A 27395-nucleotide genomic window follows, 5' to 3' on the forward strand; every position below is an offset into this window, starting at 1 on the left:
AAAAAAAAAACAAAAACAAAAAAACAGACGGCAACCCACAAAAATCCAGCTTGTGTAACTTAGTCACACGGAAACTTGAAGAGGAACGGAGTGGGACCTTGCTTCCGCTTTGCAGGTGGTTTTGATTTAGAAAATGTGCCTCGAAGTTCAGTGCCTCCAAAGGCAGAGGAGAGGTTTGGTCTTGCTTCTAAGAAGAGTAAAACTACTCCTGACTGTTTCAGGGCTCAGCAAAGTTTACATTTAATCTCTTTTCCACCTTTGTCTACCTGGATACTCTCATGGTCTCTCCATCTGCTGAATCAATCAGTGTGCATTGTGGGAAACTCTCATCTCCCCATGATCCGAATTAGGTGGGATCCAGTTCTGACAACATGAGTTAATCATCACTAGAAATACTGGTAAGAGCTGAGGATGTTTGTGTTCCTCGGGGACAGCTTAGCGTCTCCAGATAAATATTCCAGTCCAACTGACTGTCTTCTCTGAGCTCTCCTTCCCCAAACTTCCTCCCCCGTAAGGAGGATAAGCCAAAAGCAAAGTGTTGGGTCCCCTGTAATTTACAAGGCGAGGACAAGTACTTTAAAACAATTGGCCTTGAGCTATCCTTGGTTGCTAGATAATGTTTCTTGCAAAATTGTGCAGCATTAACATGACTATTTTTGCTCTCAAAATCCAATCAGATCACTTTCAAAAGAAGTTTTAGGAGTTGGATTGCCAAACTCCTGCAATCTCCACATTAAGAATGCCTACCTCTGTGGCCTCCAGCTATGAGACAGGTTGTTACCAGAATAAAAAGAAAAGAGAAACACCTTCTCCTTATGTCCCTTCTGCAGAATAAGAAGATGTACTTGGACATCATTCACACGTACATGGAAGTGCACGCGACGGTTTATGGCTCCAGCACAAAGAACATTCCCAGTTACGTGAAAAACCATGGTATCCTCAGTGGACGCGACCTGCAGTTTCTTCTCCGAGAAACCAAGGTAAGTTTTTGGTAGTTTTGTAAAAATTCATCAGTGATGTGTGGAGGTTTGTTTCTGCTATTGTTGAAAATGAGATAAGAATCTTCCAGGCTTTCTTTTCACTGGTAACACTGATATTAGGTCATTTCTGGGCAGTGGTTTTTCTGGACAAGTTGTAGCTTTAAAGTCAGCAGATTCTGGAGGGAGGTTGCTAACTTTTAAAGCTTATTTACTGAGAGAACCTGCTTTTTGCCAGCTCGCGTCAGGGGCTGGGGACACGGTGGCAAACAGGAAAGGAAAGGGATCTGACCTTCTGAAAGCTGCAGCTTTCCAGCAAGCCTGGGGCACTGAACTTCCCGCACCTCCCCACTCACCTCTGTTTGAGGAATCAGTCCCCCAGCTAACTTTTCAATCCTACCTCCTCATTCAGAAAGTTTGTACTGGATACCAAAGAAGTTCAGACAAGGGAAGAGTCCGTTTGGGCTCAAGGAGCAAGGAAGGCATCCTGAAAGGTGTAAGTGATGAAAGATGGGTGGGGCGTGGATGCACCTGGCATTTGGGACTGATGGGAGTGAGGGTCAGGTGGCGGAAGTGGAGATGACACATTTGGGAGGGTCCAGGGACCAACCCAGTGAGTCTAAGCGTTGGGAAATAGTGGGAGATTTGACAAGGGGCTGAGGGTCTTATTGTCACAGTCATAGAATTCAGACCCTGTGGTGGACGTGGCTGCTGCTGGAGGGTTGTTTTAGTAGCGTGATGCACATGGTGTTTGCCACCGTCGCGGAGTCCACCCAGTGACCTCCATCATTTTGCCATGGGCACACCCAGTGGAGTTAGCAGGTCTGCAGAGAGACTTGAGTTAGAGCTTGAAGGGTCAGCTGGCACTTTATTAAACTCCCTCATGTTTATTAATAAGCTCTTATTTATGAATTTTACACATATTTATTGAGCAGCTCTCATGTGCCAGGCATTGGGCAAGGGATACCAGAGTGAAGTAAACAAGTGTGATTCCTGCCCTAGTGTCTCCTCAGGCAGAAGGAAGCTCGTTATCTGTAGTGAATTTTGCAGCTCTGGTCCCTGGCCGACTGCATCCTCTTTTTCAAGGTCGGGGAGGGAGGCTGGTTGGACGTCCGTGCTGTGGTAGCATTTCTAGTTTTTGTGTGTGATGCTGTGATTCTGGAAGGCATCTTCACATAGCCTGTCCTGTTCGCTTCTCACAACAGCCTTAAGCGGTAGACAGGGCAGGTGTTACTGTTAACTTTATTTTTTTTAATTTCATTTATTTTTCATACAACTTTTAAAGGTCCCTTTCCATTTATAGTTATTACAAACTATTGACGCTATTCCCCATGTTGTACACTGTATCCGTGAACCTATCTGACACCCCATAGAGGGGTGTTAACTTTATTATAAATGTGAGGAAACAGACCAGAGAGTTGGGTTTGTCCAGTTACTCAGGTCACCTTGGAGGTAACCTTGACTCATGATTGTTTTTTTTATTATAAATGAAAGCTTGTCTAGGCCCTCAATGTACCATCCTCATGAATAAACATAGAAACTTAAGAATATTCAGTGGATACTCAGTGGCCAAAAGAATCTGCATCTGCTGTCTGCCTCAGTTCCTTGTACGCAGAAACATTTGATCATTCTGCCTTGCAGTCTTGTGTGGGATGCCCTGGATAAATTAGTTTGAGAAGTTATTTTTCTCCTTAGCCAAAGATTTGGATCTGGGTTGTTTAATTAAGATTGTATGTCCTTACAGGGTCATCGGCAGTGATGACGGTGGCCATCCTGGAGTGAAGGGCTCTCTCCAGTTTGCGCTGTTCACCTTCTGCCTTAGGATGACATTTTCGAATCATTTGAATGTCCGGCCTCTTAACGGCAATGGTATTTTTGCCATTGGCCTTGTGTTACTTTTCCCTGCGTCAGATTGCGGGAGAGGCTCACGCTCCTTTAAAATTACATCTGGCAGCTCTGGTTTTCAGCAGCGTGTCATCTGTCTTGCACGCTTTTATTAATCCAGCCTTGTAAATGACTCAGCCCTGCAAATCTTAAAAGAGTTCTTACTTACCCACCATCCACGTACCCCATCAGAGAATGGGAAATAGGCTGAATCTGAGGTCCCTGATGTCTGAGAGGAACAGAGAAGGGATCTGGAAGGCCCAGGCTGTGATGTCGGAGATTGCCCAAGAACCTAGGATGATGGCTGGAATTTTGAGCGTAAGGGGCATCTGTTTATCCTTGAAAACCTGGTACCTTCCAAGGATGTCCTGATCCCATTTTGTATTGCCTGTTCATCTGACTAGAATATAGTAAAGCACTCTGAGTGGAATTATGGCTAAAACAGTTGGCAGATATGATGAAAATGAGTCAGTGTATCGCCGAGACGCCCCGTATACCCAGGACACAACAGCAAGCACTGAAACGAATGAATCTTGGGCTTTGGGATAATAACACTAAAGACTAGTCAGGCTTTGCATTTATAAACCTTTCTGCCTCTCACTCCTTCCTCCATGTCTCTGAGCAGTTTAAAAGTGATTTATTCCAATCCACATTGAAAATGGAGACCTGGGGATGCGGAGAAGCCAACGCGTGTGGAGTGGATGGAATTTGCACACTCCTCAGTCTCGTTATCAGAGAGGGAAGCCAGGCAGGTGCCCTGTGAGGTTTAGAGACAGGTGGACATGATTGATGCATGATCAACTTCTGACTCATTATTTTTCTTTATGAGCCATCTTTGAATCTCTGCACCCAGCCCAGGAAACCCTCTGCTCAGCAGAATTTTGCCCCTGCGTGTCATTAGGGGCCCAGGTGCCATTAGCAGGCTCCTATGAAGACGGAGGAGGAATTCAGTGTAACCCTCGAGTCAGGGCTCTAAGAGCTGAGAAGTTGTTGAATCTAGAAGACTCTTCTAATAGGCATGTAAATTTCGATAAATTCATTATTTATCAAAGGACCACAGACCAGTCATTCAGGCCAGCAAACCCCAGGAGTGCAATTTAAGCTAGTAAGCACGGACTGACTGGGACAGTGCATTGTATTTTTGGCTTAAATCTCCATCTCTTCTAATGCACTTGCTTTCTTCACCTGCCTCATGTGAACCTCTTCGTGACCACCTCCCACAGCCTAACCAGGGGACTTTCCTTCTAGCAGTGGGCATTCGCATCCTACACTGGGTTGGAGGAGCGTTTGGAGTGAGTCCAAATGGGTACCTCTCTTTCTTACAGTCAGAGTTGAGAACAGAGTCCGACTGTGGGAAAGCAGAGGAATTAGCAGCTGCTGGTGCTGTTGTGCACACCCTTTCCCGCCGGACCTCCGGTCACTCCCCTCCAGCCCTTGGGTAGGGTGTACGACCCTGTTTCCCGACCACGGCAGCTCATCAGCTTCGCTATAGAAGGCCAGGCAGGGTTGGAAGAGACGCAGTACGTACTACTGTCCCTGTCCCAGCCCATCCTGGTGTCTGATCCTCACCCCTGAATCAACCGTGACTCTTCCCATGAGCTTGGGGTTGGTTGCACAAACTCTCAAAAGCCCGGGGCTCCACGCAGCCCCCGCCAGTAGGCCAGTCTCCCGTGCGTGACAGCAGAGGGGCTCTGCTTGTTCTGTGGACAGATGCCTTCTCAGGGCATGGCTTGTAGAGGCCTTCAGATAATTGTGTAGAGAGGAAGGAAGGAGTCAAGGTGATATCCACTGGTCATCTGGTATCTTGCGGCCACGCCCCCCGGGGGGGTATTTCTTGCTTTCCTCCTGCGTTTGTGCCTGAATCTCCAAGATCTCCCCATCAAGGGACCCTTCCATTCTCATACCCCATGCCTGCCTCTCCATGGTGTTGCCCACCCCCCAGGCCCTGTGAGAAAGAGCCCAGAGTTTGCTTACTGACGGAGCAATCAGTCCTTCATTTCTCTTTAAGATACTGAAACATTCGCCCTCAGGCCATCAAGCAGATTTCATCCTAGTGAAATCTAACTAACTTGCATACACATACATATGCATACACGTTTCCTCCCACATACATATGTAGACTGAAGAGGGTGTAGCGATGACTCCATAACCTCTCCAACTTCAAGAACAAAAGGACATCTCACACCCAAATGCGCACAGGAACATTCAGCCTCTCCTCACCAGATCTAATCTGGTGATATTTATTCTTCTGCTTGTTTACCTGACAAATGTGTATTAAGTACGGAATATATTCCAGGACTTAGGCTAGGCGTTCTGGACCTGGGGATGACTAAGGCGGTAGTGCCCCCAGGAGTATACAGGTGTGGTGGAGCACGCAGACAGGTAAACAGGTAGCTGTAACAGTATGAAAAGTATACAGGTAGGAGAGGTAATAATAAATGTAATAAGAAATAGTGAAACAGCAAAAACAAATAATGAAAGATAATAATAAAGAAGGACAAAACAAAACCTCACTGGGATGCTGTAAGCAGGGTCAACCATTCAGTTGTGGACAATGTTGGGAAGCTGTTGAAATAGCAGGCCACGCCCACTGCGGAGGGCAGGAATGAACCGTCACATTGTCATACATTCATCACATTCATATTCTTATGGTGCCCATGACTCCAGGGTTTCATGCAACGGCCGTTTTCTCTAACACTTAACCTGTGCAAAGCCCTTTCTGTGAATTACCTGTTCATCACAAAGTCCTCGGACCTCGGTACCATGAGGACTCATCTTACTGTGGCAATGAGTAGGCGGTGGTGCTGCCTCTCTGCTGAGAGCTGGGGCGGTTAGCCTGGTGTGGAGCTGGGGTGAGAGAGGGATGGTCAAGGAAGGCTCCTCCAGGGAAGTAATGCCTGAGCTGCCCTGTAATGGTAAACATTCATGCCGCACAGCTGACGACGGTCAGCATCTATAATTTTACACATATCTGCATATTCTCTTTCTCTCCATCTCCACAGTTAATGCATTTGCAGAGCAAAGTGTAGTGCATTGGACTCTGTGCTGGGAATTCTAAATGACTGAAGTGCGAGGGCTTTGGGTCTTGAAGTTGTTGCATTTGGTTCTGTTTTATTTCTGGAAGGCTGCTTAGGTAGCTGGGCATGGTCTGGGGGTCTACCCAGTGAGCAGGTCTCCAGGAAATAGCCTTTGATTTAGCATCCAATTCTGACTGACCTTGGACATTGAAACATGCTTGACAAGTATCACTGTCTTTACCTCCTTTGCCCTTGTAGCTTTTTATGAGAGACGCTTCTGGTCGTGTAGGTTAGAGTCTTGAGGAGCCCATGGGAAGGTGTAGCCAAACATATAGGGGAGAGATTTTGGCCACTGTTGTCTCTTCTTCAGCACTGGGTGCAGAAGAGAAGACAGATGTCCAGAGAGGGACCCTTCAGGCTACATGAAAGCGTCACTTCTCAGGAAAATAAATTTTCTCCATACCCAGCCTTTGTATGGATTCTTTATAAAGATATAAAAGGGATACCTGTTACTAAAGATGTAATAATTCCCAATCATTATATGAAGAATAAACAAGTAGGGCTTAACCATAGCAGCTCATGGGACCTGCCTTTCCATGACACAGTCACTGTAAACCGTGTCCTCTCTTCTGATGGACGCCCTGCTCCGTTTTTCAGTCTAGGTACCTTATGAAACACTGAGGATTCATAAATACACGTACAGGTGCTGAGCATCTCATAAAAGCCTACCACCACAACTGCCGCACACCCAGACTGGCTAGACCACGCAGGGTTATAGATGTGCAGCTGCATGCGAAGTTGAGCGTCAGTCTGAACCTGGACTAGCGTTCAAGTTCATTTCCTATGTGCCCAGACCTTAGAATCCATCCCTTCCGTCAAACACCTCATTTCATCCTCACAGCATCCCCAGGAAATAAAGCACGATTATTTCCAACCCTTTGCACCTGAAAAGACAGGTTAGAGAGCTTGTGTCAACCTTGACTACGGCCCATAGCTGGAGAGAATGCATTATAAATGGACCTCAGACTGTCCACTGAAAGAGGCATGCTACAGTTTCCCACAGTTGCAGAGCCAGGAGGTGATGTGATCAACGCCTGACTCCCAAGCTTGTGCTGTTAATCACCATGCTGTCCTCATCACTTTGTGCTCAGAATCAATTTAGGGGATAAGCTGAAGCTGATTTGTTGCTCAGAGTCGCCCCACCAACTTGGCTAATTAAAATGAGTCAGGAAAGTGTCCACTGGGCAGGTAGTCTCCTGTTTTTGATAATTTTTGATGTTCCCCATCCAGAGGGACTGGAAACGGATCACACCCATGGATTCTCCCTAAGAATGACCTTTATCCACGTTTAAGGGATTCTTGGCTAAGTACTCCACCTAGGGGTTTAAACCAGCATCATTTCTCCTTTCACGCAGAGTGAAAATCGGAGTGGTTTTACTGAGCTCTGTCGATGCATAAGGATGTCCCAATCCTGCGCCACCAATGAAAACGTAGGGGGCTTCCTTAGTTCTCTGTTCCTGAACTAACGTTCAGGAATTCAGTTTCGGAGCATGTCATTCCTCTGTTTAGAAATGCTCATGGATGGAGTAGAAATGCAGCCTTGGAGGCGGTCTGTCATCTGGAATGCCCTCCTTAGATGCTGGGTTTCTGAGAGCCAGATGAAGTATCAATAAAACAGTGCCTGGGTTCCTCCTGCCGAGTTAAGCGCCTGCACTTGAACGCATTCTTGTGGTGTCTCCTGCCCACACGCTAAGGAAATCTGTAAGTGGGCGGGATAACTCGGGTGGGATGGGGATTTAGGGGAAAAGCACTTCAGTGTGGTTAAGGGCCCAGTGTGTGGCAGGGCCGGAAGCACTCAGAAGTTCACAGAATGCCCTTTGGTGATGGATGGGCTGTCTCTGCCCATCCTGCTGTCATTCAAACCTCAAGTGTGCTGTCTGACCTTCATACATCTGCTCCATTATAATGTCCCAGGTAATAAGTACCACAGAAAGCAAGGGGAAAAATTGCCTATTGACAGCAGTGGCAAAGAACCATTAGTTTGGTGTTTCCAGCTAATGCATTTCCTGCAATCCTGACTAGCGTGACGAGAAAAGCTCCTTGCCAAAAAGTTGTGTGGGTTTTGTTGAAGCTTCATTCTGAAATGGTGAGGCTTTGGAGAGTTAGCCTAAAGTGTTTATTTTATGTGCACTGAGATATTCCGGTGCCAGCGGGGCACAAGAGATGGTGCAAATTGTTATTCAGATATAATTAAACCTAGGTCACATTCAAGTCCATTAAGCAACAGCCTCAAATCCTTTTAATTAATGGGTTTAGATTGGTGGGTCTGAAGGAGCTAATTAATTTTTTTTCCCCAGGATTTTCTATTTAAATAGACAAGCATTGTGTTCCTTGCACATTTCCTCCAAAGTTGTCCTCTGCACTGTAGAGTTGATGAAGGTATCCGCACTTGGTGGCAGGCCCTGCTTTTCAGAGGTCAGGAAAACCGCTGTCTGCGTCTTCCAGGATCTGGAAGCCCTGTGCTTTCTTAAGCTCAGCCGCAACCTGATGGAGGCCCTCTTTCCTCTGGAGAGCCAGCACTCCCTCCCCAAAATCTGATGGGGGCGGCAGATGACAGAGTTTGAAAGCCTAAAGGATAGTAACCCTGGGTTCTTCATATTTAATGAAGCTGGGGTATCTTGGGACCAGTCCTTCCCACTGGTTCCTTCAGTTTCTCCTGCTGCTGTCAGGTGTCCCCCCGCCCATGAGCCACACGCCCAGACCAAACCCATACATACAAATTCTCTCTGATAATCTTACCCCTGTTAGCTACATACATAATACAGTCCAGAAACTGGGCCTCCAAATGGTGGTGGAGACGCCCTCTGTCATACGGTGGCCAGGCTCCATGTTTTCCCTCCTCACCCCGCCCCCACCCCGTGTCTCTGGTTCTTCTGCCCCGGGAGGAACGACCCAGCCAACAGTGGGGGTTCTGCTGGCTTCTTGAAGCTTTTCTTCCCCAGTTCCCCCCACTGTGGATACCCCTGACAGTCATCTCGAGGTCTGCAGGGTACGAAAGGTCATTCTTCCAAAACAACAAAAAGCTGAAGTACCCTGGTCTGTGCAAAAGAGCATACGGTTACAGGATCGGAAGTCTTTCCAGAAAACCTGAGATTTCTTGCCTCAGAAAATTCCCTAATGGCGGGGGGTGGGGAGGGGCGCTTTATGAATCTCCAATATTGTGTAATGGGGGCCACGCTGCATGTTCAGCCCTGGAATCGAGTGCCCAGCACATCTGTTCTGCATCTTCCAGGGTTGCCCAGGGAACCCAGCAGCTTGGACTCAGGGCTCTCTAGGCAGAACCATTCCAAATAATTGTTCAATTAAAGCAGCTGCAATGGCAGGATTGCTGCTGGGGAGAGGGGGAGAGGGCCCAGGGAAGGAGACTCAAGCATCCAGCCATTCGTAGCCAGTTCCACGGTGTCCTTACTCTCGGGGCCTGGCCGTGTGGCTGTCACCCAAGGCGATGGCAGAAGGAAACCGTACCCTGGGGCCTGGTTATCCCGTGCCGCTTGATGTGCCCTGGGGACTGAAGTGGTTGCAGATCGGCTCATCATGTGGGGAGGGAGATGGCACGTGTCACCAAGCCCAGACTTGGACACTGCCCATCAGGACCCACAGCCCTCCAGCCATGTGAGGATACGCAGGGAGGCATTCCTCTGAGATGTCGGTTCGTTTCTGGACCCAGGAATCGGGGCCACTGAACTGCAGCCCCAGGTCCCCGTTGTCACAGCCGCTATCATGACGAGGACTCTGAGATGTGTTTTTGCTGCCATCTCTTGTCTGCCGTGGGGAAAACGCAGGGTGTGCTTGCTGGAGGGAAAGAAAGCCATGCCCGGTTCCAGCTTCCCACCCTCTCCCCACACCGAGGGGAAAATTAAAACCGAGATGTGGGTGTCCCCCAGTGAACACCCCACAGGAGAACCTGTGTTTGCCGACATGCTGTCATTTCAAGGCATTTGAACCGTCATCAAACCGCCGAGTGACCTTTCTGTCCCCCTGCCTGGCATCACTGAAAGGGCCTGTTGTTCCTCTGGTTCAGTGAAGAAACCTTCTGTTTAGTTAAGCAAGTGTTGTTCCAGTCGTGTCTCCTGGTGAGTCACAGAAAGGTGATTGTTGGGTCTTGGTTTTTGTTGTTGTTTTTATGACTTTCCTTGTTTACAAAGTGGGGGGGTTCACCAGGACCTGAGCGGCTTCCTGGGCCTTTCAAGGTCCCTGGGCATGTTTTTCAGGCCCTGATGTAAGCTGGCTTCTCGCTGCACCCTCTCCCACCCCACAAGGGTCTGGAAACTTTCCAGCCTCCGAGGCGTCTGCACAGGAATGGAGCACAGAAGAGACCCCGGGGAGCCAGGGCCGCCAGTCCTGACGGATGTGTTTACCTGTGACATGCTTCTCTGTTTTACAGCTGTTTGTGGGACTGGGGTTCCCTTACGAGGGGCCGGCACCCCTGGAGGCCATCGCAAATGGCTGTGCTTTCCTGAATCCCAAGTTCAACCCACCCAAAAGCAGCAAGAACACAGACTTCTTCATCGGCAAGCCAACTCTGAGAGAGGTGAGCATCTGTGAAAATCATTGTCCTTTGGCTAATGTGAATGAGAGCAGTTTACAGAGTGCTCGGTACCCATTGGCACCTCGTAGCCTGGGCTGGTAGGTGTTGTCACCTGCCTCTCATGTTGTTGGGTGGAAGGAGGAGAGGGTGCCGGGGCTCAGAGAGGTGTAAGGCTTGATTACGCCCCCTTGCTGGGTAGCGGCAGACTCAGGATTTGAATCTATTTCCATCTCGCTACAAAGCATGGCGTCTTTTCACTCTACCCCAACTCTGTCCTGATTTGAACAGACATCTCTAAGTAGCTGGACTCTGATTTTCTGAATGATTAGCGTTTATGGAATAAAAAGAAAATCAACTGGTTAACAGGTATTTTCAAAGAATCTACTCTCCATGATGAGCTGTGGGGTCCTTCCTTAAACAATCATTATATTGAGAGAAAAGATGTATCATGGGTGACTGAAGTAGCGTGCCCGGTATCTTAGCCCACTGTCAGCAGGCACCATCCGGAGAAGCCGTCCTGCCATTGCTCGAACTGTTTACAGAAGCCTCACTTGAATGGCCTTCGGAGATCCTCTCAAATCCCCAGTGGGTGATGAATCACCATTGAGGGCAGTTGGATTCAATCTGGGACAATAAACAAGAGTCATGTAGAGCACGTGAGTGACCAAGCTGGGTGTTTCCGTATCTGGCCAGGAGCAAGTGTGGGCAAGAAACCATAAGATTGATTCCTTATTCTTTCTGGGCACTTACTAAGTGGACCTTCAGGCTGCTGGTGAGGAGGAAGCCTCTAAGTGTCATCGTCACAGAGCCCTTGTCATCGGGGACCTTCTCCTGCGAAGGGCCCTGCCAGGCAGCTCTCCCATGACTTAGCACTGTCTTTAAGGCATTCATTTTTCAACTCTGCTACTTTTAAACCTTTCTGGGTCAATTCTTCTGATCTCCCCCCTTCCTCCAAAAGTGTATAAAACACATCTTTCGTAATTATTCTTTGCTGATCAGGCAGAGGGCTTGCCAGGCCATAGAGGTGATTATTTTGAGAGTTCTTCTCCTTGACCTTCCTCATCATTGGTGAAAGAGTCCAAAGAGATGGAGGAAGATGAGCATGAAGCATGGCTACAGATGACCCTGAAAAAGATGCACCTGTGGCCCCGGTACCCTCTGACCAACTAACGGTGTGTGTGTCCTTTTGTGGAGTGTTCTTTTTGGGGGACCATTCCTCAGCTGTACTTAATGCCCACAGTATTTGGACTTCAGGTGCTGTGGGAGGCACTGGGGCACAGATCCAGAACCTTCAGTCTGGCACCAAGGACCTTATTCTTCGCTCCCCAGCAGTGAGAACATCTCAACGTAGGCGTCTCTGTTTTAGTGGGTGACTGACTGACTTGAAACTTTGGAGTTCTGGGTAGAAAACATGGGCTAAATCAATCATTCCTGTGTTTTCACTTGCGTGTAGGAAGTGTCTGACGTTCTACCTCTGCCTAAATTGGGTAATTATTTGTCATATTCAATGTTTTCTCCACTTTTTTGTGATAAATTATGTACAATGAAAAACTATCATTTTAACCTTTTTCTAGTGTACAGTTCACTGGCATTCAGTACATTCATAATATTGTACAGTCATCACCACTGTCCATTTCATACCATTCATCACCATGTCCATTCCAAACAGAAGCTCTTTACATTAACAGTAACTCCCCATTCTGCCTTCCCCACAGCCTGGAATGGAGTGGAGTGGAGTGGAATGGAATGGAATGGAATAGAATAGGATAGAAAAGAATAGAACAGAAAAGAAATGAAACCTCTACTCTGCTTTCTGTCTCTGTAAGTTTACTTATTCTAGGTAACTAATGTAAGTGGAATCTTCCAGTATTTGTCCTTTTGTGACTGGTTTATTTCACTAAGCAGGTTTTCAGGGTTCACTTACGTTGTAGCATGTGTCAGAATCTCATTCTTTTTCAGGGCTGAATAATATTTTCGTTGTGTGGATAGACCACTTTTTATTTGTCCATTCATCTATTCCTGGAACATTTGGATTATTTCCACTTCTTGTCTATTATGAATAATGCTACTGTGAACATTGGTGTACAAGTATCTCTTTGAGTCTTTGCTTTCAAATCTTTGGGGTATATATACCTACAAGTGGAATTGTTGGAACTTGCTTTCTATTTATTTTGAGATAATTTTAGTCTCATACAAGAGGTGCAAAAATAGTACAGAGTTTGGTTATATGCTTCATCCAGCTTCCACTAATAGTAACATACTATAAAACCACGGTGCAATTGTCAAAACCAAGAAATTAACATTGGTACCTTGGTATTATCTAAACCACAGACTGTATTTGGACTTTACCAGTTTTTCCAGTTACTATCCTTCTTCTGGTCCAAGATTCCACATGGCCTTTCCCTGTCTTGTCTGCTTCAATTCCTCAGTCTTTCACTGTCATTCATGGTCTTGACATTTTGAAAGAGTGCCACTGAGTTGTTTTATACAATGTCCCTCAATTTGGATTTGACTGGTGTTTCTCCTGATTAGTTTGAGGTTACATGTTTTGGGCAAGAATCCCACGAAAGTGATGTGGCCTCAGTGTATCATATTAGGGGCTGCGTGATGTTGTCTTATTACTGGTGATGTTAACTTTGATCACTTGGCTAAGGCAGTGTTTGATAGGATTCTCCACTATAAAGTTACTATTTTCCTCTATGTTGGGGGAGGTACTTTGAGACTTCACACATATCCTGGTTCTCCTCCAGCTTTTGCCCGTTTATTTTTGCCGTATATCAGTGGGTCTTGTTTGCAACTGTTATTACAGTGGTATTTTCCCTCATCGTGATTTTTTAGTGTATGAAAAGCAAAGAAATCCATCTCTTTTCTTACTGCAGTTTCTATATACAAGCCTTTGGGAAATGAGTCATCAAAGTATTTTAGACCAACTTGGCACCTTCTCGATTGTTAGCATTAAATGATAATTTAAAGTTTGATCATTCTAAAGATTTTGATAACACTGGGTTACAACTGAGTACTTTTTCCTGGAAAAAAAAATTTTTAAACACTCTTAAACACAATCTAACCTTTTCTCTGTGAATGATGGAATGTTAAGATAGATTGGATCAGTCAGTGTGAAATTGTTGGGGAAAGTACATTCATCCTATCAGTTGTGATCTTTCACTAATTTGCTTTTTGTTAAGATTGCAGAGGGTTTTCATTCTTCATGACATAAAGAGAATAGGTGTTGAGGCTGCCGCCCAGGCGCTTGCTTCCTCCTGTCCCGTCAAGCTTGTTGTACCAGTCCTGGAGGGAGACTCTAGTTAGAATAGCACTGTGGGAGCCTTTCCACAGCTGCTCAGCAAGTGACCTCCCACCGAGGACTCCATCAGTTCTGGGCTCCCACTGGAGGGCTGGGATGCAGGTCAGGTCGACAGATGTCCATTGGATCCCCACAAGGTCCATGGTACTAAGTCACCACATTGGGGGAACTTATCAAGACACATTTCCTGTTTCCCATGAGCTCAGATTTTGATATGGAAGTGTGATTAGAGTGAAGCCTAATTGACGGGAATGCAGAGAGAAATAGCCGAATGCATGAAGGAGGAGAAGTTAACTTGGAGTTGCGCCTAGGTGGAGAATGTGCTGGGTTAGCTGAGAAGGGGATGGTGGGGGAGCTGTGCTTTAAAGGAAAAGAGGAGGCAGGTTTCAGGCTTGAGAAGCATGAATGTTGATGTGTTGCAGGGAAACCCCAAACAGGTCACTTTGCTTTATGCAGGAGGGCAGGTTCCATCTGATGTCCATTTCCTTCTCTGCTGGAGTTGCAGAGAGCAGGCTGGTAGCCAGTGATATGACAGAGCTGTGAGAGGAGCCAGTGAACTTGACCTCACGGGCAGGTGGGCCACCCTGTTCTGCTCTTTCAGTTCACGAAAGCCACAAAATCCTCCTGATCAAAGATGCTTTTAATTGAGAAGGAGCTATCAACACTTCTACAGATCTCCAGGAGTCAAAAATCCCCAGAAAGTGGCCTTTTTTTTTCTTCAACAAGTGGAAAGATGTTAACCAAACCATACATAGTTACGTAGCTGTCTTTTTGAGCCCTTGCTAATTTTTTGAGCTAAGCCACATTTGATCCATATAAATAGATACATATAAATTGCATATATGTCTCTTCTTTGCTTTCATCTTAAGAGAAGACATTTTTCTTTGTTTTTAGAAAACAAAAAAGGTTTGTTTTTATTTTTACATTGGACCCATTTTTATTTTTCCCCTTTTTTAAAATTGATGTATAGTTGATTTACAATGTTGTGTTATTTTCTGTTGTACAACAGTGATTCAATTATACATATATATACATATTCTTTTTCATTACAGGCTCCTATTATTCCCTGTGCTGTACAGTAGGATCTATGTTGTTTTTCTGTTTTATATATAGTAATTTGTATCTGCTAATCCCAAACTCCTGATTTATCCTTCCCCACCTTCTTCCGCCACTGGTAACCATAAGTTTGTTTTCTATATCTGAGTCTCTTTCTGTTTTATAAGTAAGTTCATTTGTTTTCATTTTTTTAGATTCCATATATAAGTGATATCGTATGATATTTATCTTTCTCTGACCAACTTACTTCATTTAGTATGATAATCTCTAGGTCCATCCATGTTGTTGCAAATAACATTATTTCATTTCTTTTTATGGCTGAATAGTATTCAATTGTATATATATACCACATCTTCTTAATCCAGTCATCTGTTGATGGACATTTAGGTTGCTTCCATGTCTTGGCTATTGTAAACAGTGCTGCTATGAACATTGGGGTGCATATATCTTTTCAAATTAGAGTTTTCTCCATATATATGCCCAGAAGTGGGATTGCTGGATCATATGGTGATTGTATTTTTAGTTTTTTTTAAGGAACCTCCGTACTGTTCTCCATAGTGACTGCTCCAGTTTGTGGACCCATTTTTAAAACTACAGTGTACACACTCAGGGAGCAGAGTTCTATAATGCCTTAAGTATAATGTGGTTGCTTCAAGTTATACTTGAAATATAATATAAATTGGATTTTTATCTTTATATTGGGAAACATATTAGTAGATTCTTGATCATTATTCTGACATTTTGTAAACCTTTAGAATTCTCTGGCTCCAGGGTTTCCTTTTCCATAAAGAGAACTTATGTTCTTACTGGAGATTTAATAGCTGCTCTGAAGTAACGTCTCATATTTAATAAGATGTTCATTACATTTACAAACTATACTCCAGTAAGTTTGCTGATTGATACACAATGAAGTAGCTTAGATCAGACAGTTCTCAATAAATTAACAAGGGGGAACATAACATTCGGAGGGGGAAATAATGAATCACAAAATGCCTTACTCGTAAAATTAAGTGACCCTCAATAAATGTAAATGAACAGAATGATAATGGCTCAGCATTTCGTATTTTCCAAGTGCTGAGAGCAACCTTCTAAATAAGCAGGGGCCTTTTAAAAGGCTTAGAAGGGGAGAGAGACTACTAAGATGTGAATGACTAAATAGAGACGTTGATGGCAACTTTCATTTAGCCTGATGTAATGGGAAGAATTAATTAGTTTGTTCTCCAGGCCACAAAATGAAAAGGGTGCGACATTTTGCTCAGCTCCAGGAAAGGCCTAATACAGACATAAATTCAGTCCTGGCGTTTTTTTTAGGCTGGCAAGTTTTAAGACCATGTGTAAAAGACTGGTGTTGATACTGAGCTTCTTTTGGTCTTTGTCTTAAGAGCTCACTAGCATCCTTTAAAATTGTCGTCTTCCTCTGTTGTCAAAAGGTAGTAAGTGGTTGAAGGGTCTAGATCTGGATTTGCTCTGCTGCTTTCTGGCTAGGTTGGCTTTGGAAATTGCAAGCCCCTCTCAACCTCAAAATACTCACTGATACACGGGAAACCTGATTAATAATGTATATGCTGGTGTTTAGCACAGGCCAAGCCAGAGGCTTCACTGACACATGTTCAGTTTAAAAATATGTGCTGATGTGGAATCTTAAAAAAAAAAAAAAAGACACCAGTGAACTTTTCTATAAAACAGAAATAGACTCACAGACAACAAAACAAACAAACTTAGAAAACAAACTTACGGTTACCAGGGCCAGGAAGAGGGTGGGAAGGGATAAACTGGGAGTTCAAGATTTGCAGATACTAACTACTACATATAAAATAGATAAACAATAAGGTCCTACTGTATAGCGGAGGAAACTATATTCAATACCTTGTAATAGCCTATAATGAGAAAGCGTATGAAAAGGAAGATATGTATGTATGTGTACGACTGAAACATTACGCAGTACACCAGAAATTGACACAACATTGCAAACTGACTATACTTAAGTTAAAAAAAAAAGTAAAATATGTGCTGAGAACACACAAAGCCTGTTCCCCCAGCTCTGTGAGCCTGCGGGCACTCAGAGGCTCTATCACTGACCATACAGCTGAGCAAAAGAAGAGGGTGCATGTCAGAAGGCTGGCGAGCCGAGCAGGCTAGCCAGGGGTGTGGCTCTGGCAAAGCCAAGGACACCCGCACCTCGGGATTGCGTGATTCCTGCAAGTGGGCGCCAGCAAAGGCTCGGAGGGGAGGCCCAATAATTTATGTTCTGGGTTTCCCACCCTGAGTAGTGCACACACACCATTGGGGTGGTAGGATACAGAGATTGGTGGCCAAGGGCAGGACGGAGACGTGCCAGTTGATCACCTGGTCCTCTGAGGATAGTGGGGTCTGAAGAAAAAGAGAGCCGGCCTCAGCCCCTCCAGACCCGTCACCTTCTTTTATCCTAAGTGTATCACAGCATCCACTTCTCTCTCCTGAAGTGAAATTCTAAATATACCCTGCTAATATATGCAGTTTTTAAAAAGAATGATTTGCTAACTCTTACATGAAAGAGAAATAAAAAGAAAATAATTTACAAGAAGGTTATATGTATTTGGTGTCTGCATAGTCCAGGAGTGCTACTCCATACCTAAGACCCACACTAGAAGGCACTGGGATGCCTCATTCTGCCATACAATGAATAAGTTTGTATTTCAGAGGAATAAAGCATTGAGCTGAACCTGGTCAGCCCTTTTGGCTTATAACTGACATTAAGAAGAGAAGCTACAGGAAGCATTATGCTGTGCACTGGAAATTGACACACTGTAAACTGACTATACTTCAATAAAAAAATATATATATATTTTTTTGTGTATATATATATACAAAATTTTAAAAAGCTTTTAAAAAAAAAAAAGGTGCCTAGATGTATACACATGTCTGTATGCAATTGCCAGTGACGTGACAGTTACACATGGGGACTAGTTTGGAGAGCTTGTGCTGGAGGCCCAGATCATGTGAGTGACACTGACTTTGCTGCCGTGATTTTTCTGAAATGGTAATGGCATGTTGGTGGAATTCCAAGTAAAACAGGGCACAAACATCCCTTGATGTACAAGGCAGTTATGTTCCTGAAAAATTCAGTGTGTATAACACTGTGCCAAGGAGTTGGCAAAGATTCTCATGTGGCTTTCATGAACCCCGTGAGAGCTTGGCAGGCGTGTGAAGGCCTGCGGGAGCAGACAGCTCCCCCTGTGCGGGACCGTCCCACACGTCTCAAGGCTTCTGACAGCCCTGGTCCTCACCCCGAGGGTGGAGCGCAGCACCCCGCATCTTTGTGAAAGCCGAAAATGTGTCCAGAATGCCCCCTTCATACCACAACCGTAAAGGGGTCCAGGAATAAAGGCGGAACTAAGTTGGGGAGTAAATGTAGCTGTCTTAAGGAAGGGACTCTTCAAGAACTGTGAATTACCAACATTCCACTGGGTTTCTTTGGCCACCCTTTGGTCTTAAAATAAAACCTCCTTTAGAACAAAAGCTGCCTTTCCTTGCTTTTCTGATTGCAATTGTCTTTGTAACTATTAAGGCTCCAGTGTTACAGTTATGATTATTCCCAAATTCTTTGTTTTTCTAGTAGCATCATTTCTCTTTCTGTCACCTCTTATATGTGCCATTATGTGTCATTCTCTGACTTTAAAGCCTGAAACGACTTTGTTGTAATTTTCATATGCTTACCTGTCTGTCCGAGCCAGTATTTTATGACAGATACTAGTTAGATATAGGTGATTTTCAGGGCTGGGATATGACTGAGTGTAGGTGGTCATTGTTTCTTGGTGTGATTTTGGAGGTTGAAGCCACCGGTAACAGCCTCCATGTCACCTGACATGACATTCTCTTCTTTCCAAGTGGGAATCAAGATGTAGGGCCATCACCAGACCAGCCCTGCGGATCTCACAGCCTCAGGCAGGGTCATGGCCCTCATGCTGCCCTCCTGGGACCCCTAGGCTCCCATGAGCCCCCCGCAAAGTGTCCAGGATCTCAGCTCAGAGGATCTAGGAGAGCCTGGGCATCTGTCTTTTTTTTTTTTTTTTTTGATTGAAGTACAGTCAGTTACAATGTGTCAATTTCTGGTGTAGCACATTGTCCCAGTCATGCATATATGTACATATATTTGTTTTCATTAAAGCTTATTACAAGATACTGAATATAGTTCCCTGTGCTCTACAGAAGAAACTCATTTTTTTAATCTGTTTTTATATATAGTGGCTAACATTTGCAAATCTCAAACTCCCAGATTTATCCCTTCCCACCCTCTTTCCCCAGTAAGATTGTTTACCATGTCTGCAAAGTCTGTTTCTGTTTTGTAGATGAGTTCATAGTGGCTTTTTTTTTTTTAAGATTCCACGTATGAGTACTATCATACGGTATTTTTCTTTCTCTTTTTGGCATACTTCATTAGAATGATGATCTCCACATCCATCCATGTTGCTGCAAATGGCATTATTTTGTTGTTTTTTATGGCTGAGTAGTATTCCATTGTATAAATGTACCCCAACTTCTTTATCCAGTCATATGTCGATGGGCATGTAGGTTGCTTCCATGTCTTGGCTATTGTATACGGTGCTACTGTGAACATTGGGGTGCATGTGTCTTTGAATCTGGGCATCTGTCTTTTAAAACATCCCACATGGACCTGTTGGGCATCCACAGACACTGCCCGTGACACCAACCGGGTGCACCTACAGCCTGGGTTTCCTTAACTGTACCCGTCAGCGCTGTGCCTGCACATCCAGCGGGTCCTGACTTAGGAGGGCGCAGTCAGTGTCCTGCTGGGTCAAAAGAAAGGAAAGCTGTGGGGCCCTCTCGCTTTTATTGTTGTCTGCTTATGGGGTACTTGAGAGGTTTCAATCGTCCAGAGGAAGGACAAAAATGACTTACTACTTTTTCCTGTGTAACTCAGAACCATGAAGAGCATTACACTTCATCTAAGACCGAAGGCTTTAAAAAATCACTGTTTGTGATACTGAGATGTTCTCTTTTGCTTCCTTCCAGCTGACCTCCCAGCATCCTTATGCTGAAGTCTTCATCGGCCGGCCCCACGTTTGGACTGTTGACCTCGGCAATCAGGAGGAAGTAGAGGACGCAGTGAAAGCCATTTTAAGTCAGAAGGTTATTTCTTTTATTCATTTTTCCCCATTTGGAATGTGAACTGGAGGGTGTGGAACACATCACAGGCCCTTTGTGCGAGTAATGAGAACGTTTCCATGTCCGCTCAACTCTGGAATTAGAAAGGAGCCCAGCTGGAGGGCTGGCTGGCCTGGGGACTGTGTGGATGTCCTGTGAGGTGGAAACAGAGCTGGTGTCCAGATGTGTGTGTGTGGATTCTGCAAACTCTTTCGATATGACTCCTAGGTCCCAGCACAGTTGTAGGAGCTTGAGATACACTTGCGTCTGTGACATGATTATGTAGCTCTCTCAAAGATCAAAAAAGATGTACCTGCTCCCTGCAAGGAAAAAAAGAAAGAAAGAAAAAAATAAATAAGTGAGAAGGATAAGGGTAAGGAATAATTAAGGAAATACTGAGAAATGTTTTTTATAGCATCTAGTTATTCCGCTTTTCTACCATTTAACATCTTGTAAAATTTTGTGTAAGTAATGAGCATATCTGGACTCTGCTCATCAATTCAGCAGACATTTATTAAGCACCTGCTGTATTCAGGGCACCCTCTGAACCACTGTAGGGGATATTCACTTCCACAAACATAAACGAGGCTAGGTCCCCGCCTATAAGAAGCGTACCCCCCTGGAAGGATGGTCAGGTTATCCTCTCTCCCAACCCTGGGGACTCCATCCCTCTGCACCCTCCCCTCTGTACTCCTCCTGTCAGAGCAGTTGTCACTGTGCTATATTTTGTTAAGAAGCAGGACAGGCATGGTTGTGAGGGCAGGCTTGAGTCAGACAGCTCGGGTGGGTTTCAGCTCTACCCCGTACTCGCAGCGCCCCCTCAGGCAGCCCTGACGTGGGCCAGCTGACGATTCCTCCTGGCAGACAAGCCTTTCCAGCCCCTTCCCCTTGACGCTCACTGTTCCTCAAACCCATGTCTTTCCAGGCCTTCACCTCTGAGCCTCAGTTTCCTCATCCCTAATGTAGGCTAATTCCACCTACTTTGCAGGGACTTGTGAGGATGCAGTGAGGCGGTGAATATAAAGCGCTGAGGTATGTTGTCGACCTCAGAGCAAGTGTTTAGTCAATAGCACTAAGTCAGTATTGGCATCACCTATGTAATAGTATAATAGTCTTACGATTGTTAGTGACAGTCTAGATTTCCACTAGACTATAAGCAGCGTGGGCAGGATATATATCTGTCTCACTGCTGTATTCTCGGGACCCAGTGTAGTGATTTACCTAACGGATGGATGGGTGTCGTGGAGGGGACGAGGACTAGATATTTACCAACAAGCACACTATCAGGCAGAATGCGTTTGGTGCCAAGACCAACATGCCGGAGATGGAGGAGTGCCTGTCTTTTCTGCATCCTATAAGGACGTCTGGAGAATGCAGCAGTAAGTCTCATAGGATGAGTAGGAATTTGCAAAGCTAAGCTGAGAAATGGGCCTGGAAAGACATGGTTTGAGGAACAGTGAGCATCAAGGGGAAGGAGCTAGAAAGGCTTGTATCCTGGGAGGAGTAGCCAGGTGGCCCATGTAAAGGGCTGTCTTCCGTCTCCGGGGAGTAAAATGAGATGCACCAAACTGCCAGCTTCAACCTACTGAGGACACCTCCCAGAGAACGAGAGGGCTCCAGTGTGTTATCCGGGTCCCTTTGGAGAGGGTCTAGTTATTGAGCTTTGGGCTAGCAGCTCAGAGCTTCCCGTGGGTGATGTGTACAGTGTCACTCCTTGTCTCAACAGTTTGGGGCAGAAGTTCCCCAGACCTCTGGTGGCCAAGCCAAGAGATGAGGTGCTGAGTGAGCATGGTACCACTGTCCACCTCAAAGCATCTTTCGCGTGTCGAAGGCTTCCGCGCCAGGGGGTCCCTCTCATAGAGATCAAAGTTTCTTCTTTCTTCAGTCTCAGAGTCCTTTAGGGTATGAGCGTCTGTGGTTGCCATAACAAAGAAACGCACCTTGGTGGTTTAAACAAGAGAAATGTATTTTCTTACCATTCAGGAGGCTACAAGTCTGAATTTAAGATGTCTGCAGGGCCGCACTCCCTCTGAAACCTCTCGTGGAGGATTTGTCCTTGCCTCTTCCACCTTCTGGTGGCCCCAGGTGCTCCTTGGCTTACAGCTGCCACATGGTGTTATCCGTGTGTGTGTGTGTGTGTGTGTGTGTGTGTGTGTGTTCTTCTCCACTTCTTAGAAGACATCAGTCATACTGGATTAGGATTCACCCTGAATCAGTATGATCTCATCTTAACGTGATTACATCTGGGAAGACCTTATTTCCAAGTGAGGTCACATTCACAGATATGGGGAGTTAGGACTCCGGCATGTCTTTCAGAGGGAAGGAGTTCAACCCACAACACTTAGTTAAGTGTGCGTGCCCTTAAAGAGGAGTAATTTAAAAGCTAAGGTAGAGGCAGAAAATCATGGGTCACAGAGTCCAAAACTTTTTAGGTAACAGATGCCTTTTGTCAAACAAAAATCTCATGGGAAGGCCAGCTACAGAAAACACTGAGAGCGGGGCACTGAGTTCTGTCTGCTCCCTCCCACGTGAAGCTGGCTCTGTTCACGCCATGAAACCTCCAGTGCTCCACGTTTTAAAACCCTGGTCAGGCTTTTCCCAAAAATGGTTTAAGGCCACTTAAAAGGAAAAAAATAAATAATTATAATAGTAGGTGATATGTAGGAAGAACCTCTTTCTACATGTCTAGAATCTCTCTGTACATCTCATTTAATCTAATCTCATTTAATCCTTCTGCAAATAAGAAAATTAAGGTTTAAAGAAGTTAACTAATTTACCCAAGATGGCACAGCTAGTAAGTTGTAGAACCTGGGTTGAAACTAGTATTTTTGACTAGTTTGTTAAGATAATATAAGATTTAAAAAGAAAAACAACATGAAATGAAGTAAAGGGAAAGCTAAGAGTGGATAAAGTAAGGAATGAGATTAATACAAAAACTGTTGTCATTATAATCCTTATACTTGTTATAAATGGGTCAGAAATCTGCTGCCAAGCTTTCTCATATTGAATTACAAGTTTTTAAGTTACCTGACATTCAAAAATGCAAGAAATCATGACCCATCATTTAAAGAGGACACTATCAATAAAACCAGACTCAGAGATTGCCCAGGTGTTGGAATTATCGGACAGTGACTTTAAAATGCTATGATTAATATATTAAAAGGCTTGATAATAAAGGTGGATACTATCTGTGAACAGATGGGGGGTTTCAGCAGAGAGATGGGAACTTAAGCCAAATGAAAAAATGGTAGAACTGAAAAGCATAGTATCAGAAATGAACTCTTTGAGGGGGCTTATCAGCAGACTGTAGACAGCAGAGGAAAATAATCAGTGAACTTAAAGACTTGTCAATAGAAATTATTGAAATTAGCCCAAAAAAATGATATGAAAAGGAACATATGAAATATGTAGGAATATCAAAATGCATAACTTACTTGTAATTGGCATCTCAAGGGAAGAGAAAATGGCTGGAAGAAATATTTGTGAAAAGATAATGGCTAAGTATTTTCTAAAATTAATGAATGACATCAACCTACAGATTCTGGGAGCTCAGTGAAGCCCAAACAGGGTAAATATAGAGAAAAACACACTTAGGTACATCATATCAAACTGCCAGAAACGAAAGATAAGGAAAATAATCTTGAAAGCAGCCAGAGAAAAATGTATTACATTCAGAGGAATGGAAGACCCCCAACTTCCCATCAGAAATAATGGAGGCCACAACAGAGTCCCCAGGAGCCAGAATGGCTTTAAGTTGGCCACAATAGAGAGTCTGAATTTTATTCGAAGTATGATGGGTAGTTTTGAGCAGGGGGATGACATGACCTATTTTAGATTTGAAATCAAGAGAAATTACATGAAATGTTTGGCTTAAAATTCCCTACTTAGCATATGGAGGAGACAGGACTCAGCCCCTGATCTTCCAGTACTTTCTAAGACCATCTCTCATTGAAGGATGCCACGCCACCTGTCAGGTGGGGCCATGGAGGGGTTAACAGAGCAGTTCCCTGGAGAAACTATACCCTAACTTTGAATGCTGAGTGGCAGAAAAGGAGACGGGAATGGGGGTTAAAGAGGAGAAAATGGAGAAAAAGATGGGGAAGTAAGGGAAAATTTCCAAAGCCAGCAGGACTGCACCGTGCAGCCTACAGGCATCCTTCCTGCGGCCCTAAGAGTCACAGTCCTTTTTCCATGAAGCACGATGACCAAGAACACTCCTCTTGCTTCTCCACAACTGGTCCTACTTGGGGACATCAGTGACTGGTGTGGTTTCAACATGCCCTTTCACCCCATCCCCTAAAGAGTCCTTGACTTGTTCCTGAAGGGCTGTTACGCAGAAAACCGGCACACACAGAGGCCCGGATCTTGGCATCAGCCTCTCCATCAGAAGCTCGCTAGCCCTTGTTATTCCTGAAGCCAGTGGTCTGGAGAGCTTTCCCACATGGATGGCCCTGCTCCCACCCACAGCAGGATGGGTAGTGACTCACTGACAGGTGGCTTAAGAGTACTTTTTGTTGTTGTTGCTTTTCCTTTGTAGGAAAATTGGCTATCTTTTCAAATAGTCAACTGTCCACAAAGCAATTAATGAGTCAACATCCCTTTGATTAAACTGGGTTAGGTTGGGAGGAGGACACAGGAAGAGCCATTTTTCTGTATTTATTGCATGAACCCCTTCAAGGTAATCCACATCCATTCCTAATGGCTGTTCTCTGGGGTACGTGGTAGGAACAGTCCTTGAGTATTCAGCCTGCTTCCCACCACGTGCCCGGATCTGTTGGTCCCATGGCAGATGGCCACCGATGTTTGTTTCTCTCACTCTAGACATTCTACATATCCCCTTTTGAATGAGCCCGGGATGCCAACCTCAATTGTAGTTTTGTTGTTGTTCTGATTCCTTCACATCTTTTCCTGCAGACAGGGGAAGGGACGTATCTCAAGCCAGTTAGAGAAAGTGTCTGGAATCACCCACAGGCTGAATAAATATTCTTTAAAAGAAAAGAAGAATTCTACATTTGGTGTGAAGGACTGTGTTTGGGTTAGAGAGGGCACAGCAAGTGCAAAACCTTGAGGTGAGAAGGTGCAGACTTGGCACATGTCAGTTAAAGTATTTTGAGCTCTTCTGAGATGAACTATCGAGGAGCAAAAGGACCTCGGTTCTTGCAGGGTAGTCCTGCCCTGATGTTACAGGGCTCATGGCTCAGCCTCTTTTGGCTCTGTCTGGACGGATGTGTGCAAGGATGGCTGACTTACAACCTGTGTGAGTTGTCCTCTAATTATGCACTCAAAGATACGTTATAAAATGAACAATCATGGTTGAAGATTTCAGGTGTAATGTGTGAACCAACACACACAAAAGCAGAACATGTCTTGAGACCAACTACTTGGCTGCCCACAGAGGGGTATCTTTGCTGCCAGCTGACCCATTTTCAGCAGATCTCAGCACACAGATGTTTCGTCCAGCTCTTCACCCTGTAGATTAGAGCTAGGTCAGTGTAGTGCAAGATGGTGGATGTGCTCCGCTGTCCTGCTGACACATGCTGCTGGACCCTCTGAAGCTGTAACAAACTGGATAGCCGGTGGTTTCCTCCCAAGAGAAATTTCCATTTCAGGTTAATAAAGCCAGCTAGCTGCCCCTAAAAGCACAGACCTTGTAGCCTTGGCACGAGCATTCCAGAGCTCAAATCCACATTTCTTCCCTTTCCCTTAGGTGTCACAGTGTTGCTCAGGTTGTCTCCTCCACTTCAGGGAAGCACTTTCTACATTGCTTGCTACCCTCAAATAAAGTCTAGGCTCCTTAGAGTAGAAATCTCAAGTCTTTTGTGGAAATCCAGTGACCCTCTTCCTAGCGTGTCTCCCCAGAATGCATGATCCTAGTTCTGTCCTCCTGCTCTCCTTTCACGTCTAGTCTCCCACTACTTGCTGCACCTGGGACGTCTTCCGCATCTTGGCCCTCCTCAGTCCTGTCTTGCTAGAATCGTAGCTAGCCTTAAGAGCCCAGCATGAGCAGGCATTGGCTTTGACCTTCTAGCGTCCTAGGACCCTCTGGCTGAACTCCCTGTGATGCTTAATCCCTCTGTTTTTGCACCATGAGTTCTTTGGGTACATACTTACCTACTAATGCAAAACAAACATTTTGTCACTGTCATGGGTCCTTAAACCACTCATCAGGTGCCTTTCTCAGGGCAGGGAGTGTGCATTCATTCACCAGATGTTTGGTGCTCAGCACCGGGATACAGATGACCCAGCAGCCATGGACCCTGCCCCCTGGAGCTTGCCTTCTAACAAGTGACACTCCCCACCTTTGGCTGAATGCCTACCATGTGCTAGACACTGAACTTAGCACTTTCCTTTTTCTCTCCTGTAATCTTCACCACAGCTTCCAGGAGGTGGGTTTTTCTTATCACCATCTTACACATGAAGAATCTGAGGCTCAGAAATGGTAGGTAATTTGCTCAGGGCCCCACAACTGATAAGGAGCAGAGTGAGATTGTGAAGCCAGCTCTGCTGACTTCCAAGTTCATAGTCTTAGCCTTGCAAGGCTGCCTGCAGGTGTTGGGGCCTGAGTGCATGTGCATCAGTGGAAGACGGGGTAAGAGTCACCTGTCCCGAGTCCTCCTCTCTCACGATACCATGTTCTGTTTCTGCAGATTGAGCCATACATGCCCTACGAATTCACATGTGAGGGGATGCTACAGAGAATCAACGCTTTCATTGAAAAACAGGTAAGGCTCTCCAGAAGTCTGTCTGTCTTTGCGGGGTCCTGCTTCCTGTTACCCCAGAGGGCTCTCATGAACAGTGACGAGCTCACCGTATTTCTGTGGTTATTTCCCTGATTTGGAGGACTCCACAGGCTGGATAATGGCTTGCTAAAATGCTAAAGTAGGCACTGTCGTGGTCACCCAAAGGAGTCAGCCTGTCCTTGGTGTAAGAATGTTCTTTATGATGGTGGAAGGTCAAATGGAAACTTAAGGAACTGGATGATCAAGATGGAAACGTCCTCCGCCATCAGACCCGCTCCCTGAATGTATTCTGGGGCCCTCACAAAGACCTAGTAGGGAGGGGGACAGAGAGACGGCCAAGTATGTTAGCACTCTGTAGGGGCTGTTCAAACAGTTTTAAAAATAGGACCCCTATTCAAATGAAACTTTACATGAAACCCAAGGATATGAAACAGATAAAAGCAGAACTTCACTTCCAAAGCAGGGGAGGGTTCCCAGGGTCCCACCACCCCCAACAGAGTTGGGAAACTATGTCTCATGCTTACAGAAGTGAGGCCAAAAGTGTCATTGCCGTCTTTATAACACTTTAATCCCTTAGGCTTCAAAAGCAACACAGAGCTAGAAATAGGCAGACAGAGAACCCCCGGGGGTAGGGGGACTGAGACACCTTGACCAGATTCCAGAAATAAGGGGCTGCTCTTCAAG

The 27395-nt window shown here is 45.2% G+C and overlaps 1 protein-coding gene across 6 annotated transcripts in view; it reads left to right on the forward strand.

Annotated features, from left to right (window-relative positions):
* Nucleotides 1-27395, forward strand: part of MGAT5 (alpha-1,6-mannosylglycoprotein 6-beta-N-acetylglucosaminyltransferase) — a 333568-nt gene that overhangs the window by 284355 nt on the left and 21818 nt on the right. For all 6 annotated transcript variants that reach the window (XM_032479342.1, XM_032479341.1, XM_032479339.1 and 3 more), the window contains 4 exons: nucleotides 831-980; nucleotides 10323-10469; nucleotides 19840-19956; nucleotides 26619-26693. In XM_032479342.1, the coding sequence (XP_032335233.1) occupies nucleotides 831-980; nucleotides 10323-10469; nucleotides 19840-19956; nucleotides 26619-26693 (489 nt within the window). The remainder of the gene's footprint in view (nucleotides 1-830; nucleotides 981-10322; nucleotides 10470-19839; nucleotides 19957-26618; nucleotides 26694-27395) is intronic.

Source organism: Camelus ferus, chromosome 5, assembly GCF_009834535.1.
Source record: "Camelus ferus isolate YT-003-E chromosome 5, BCGSAC_Cfer_1.0, whole genome shotgun sequence".
Classification (NCBI taxonomy): domain Eukaryota; kingdom Metazoa; phylum Chordata; class Mammalia; order Artiodactyla; family Camelidae; genus Camelus; species Camelus ferus.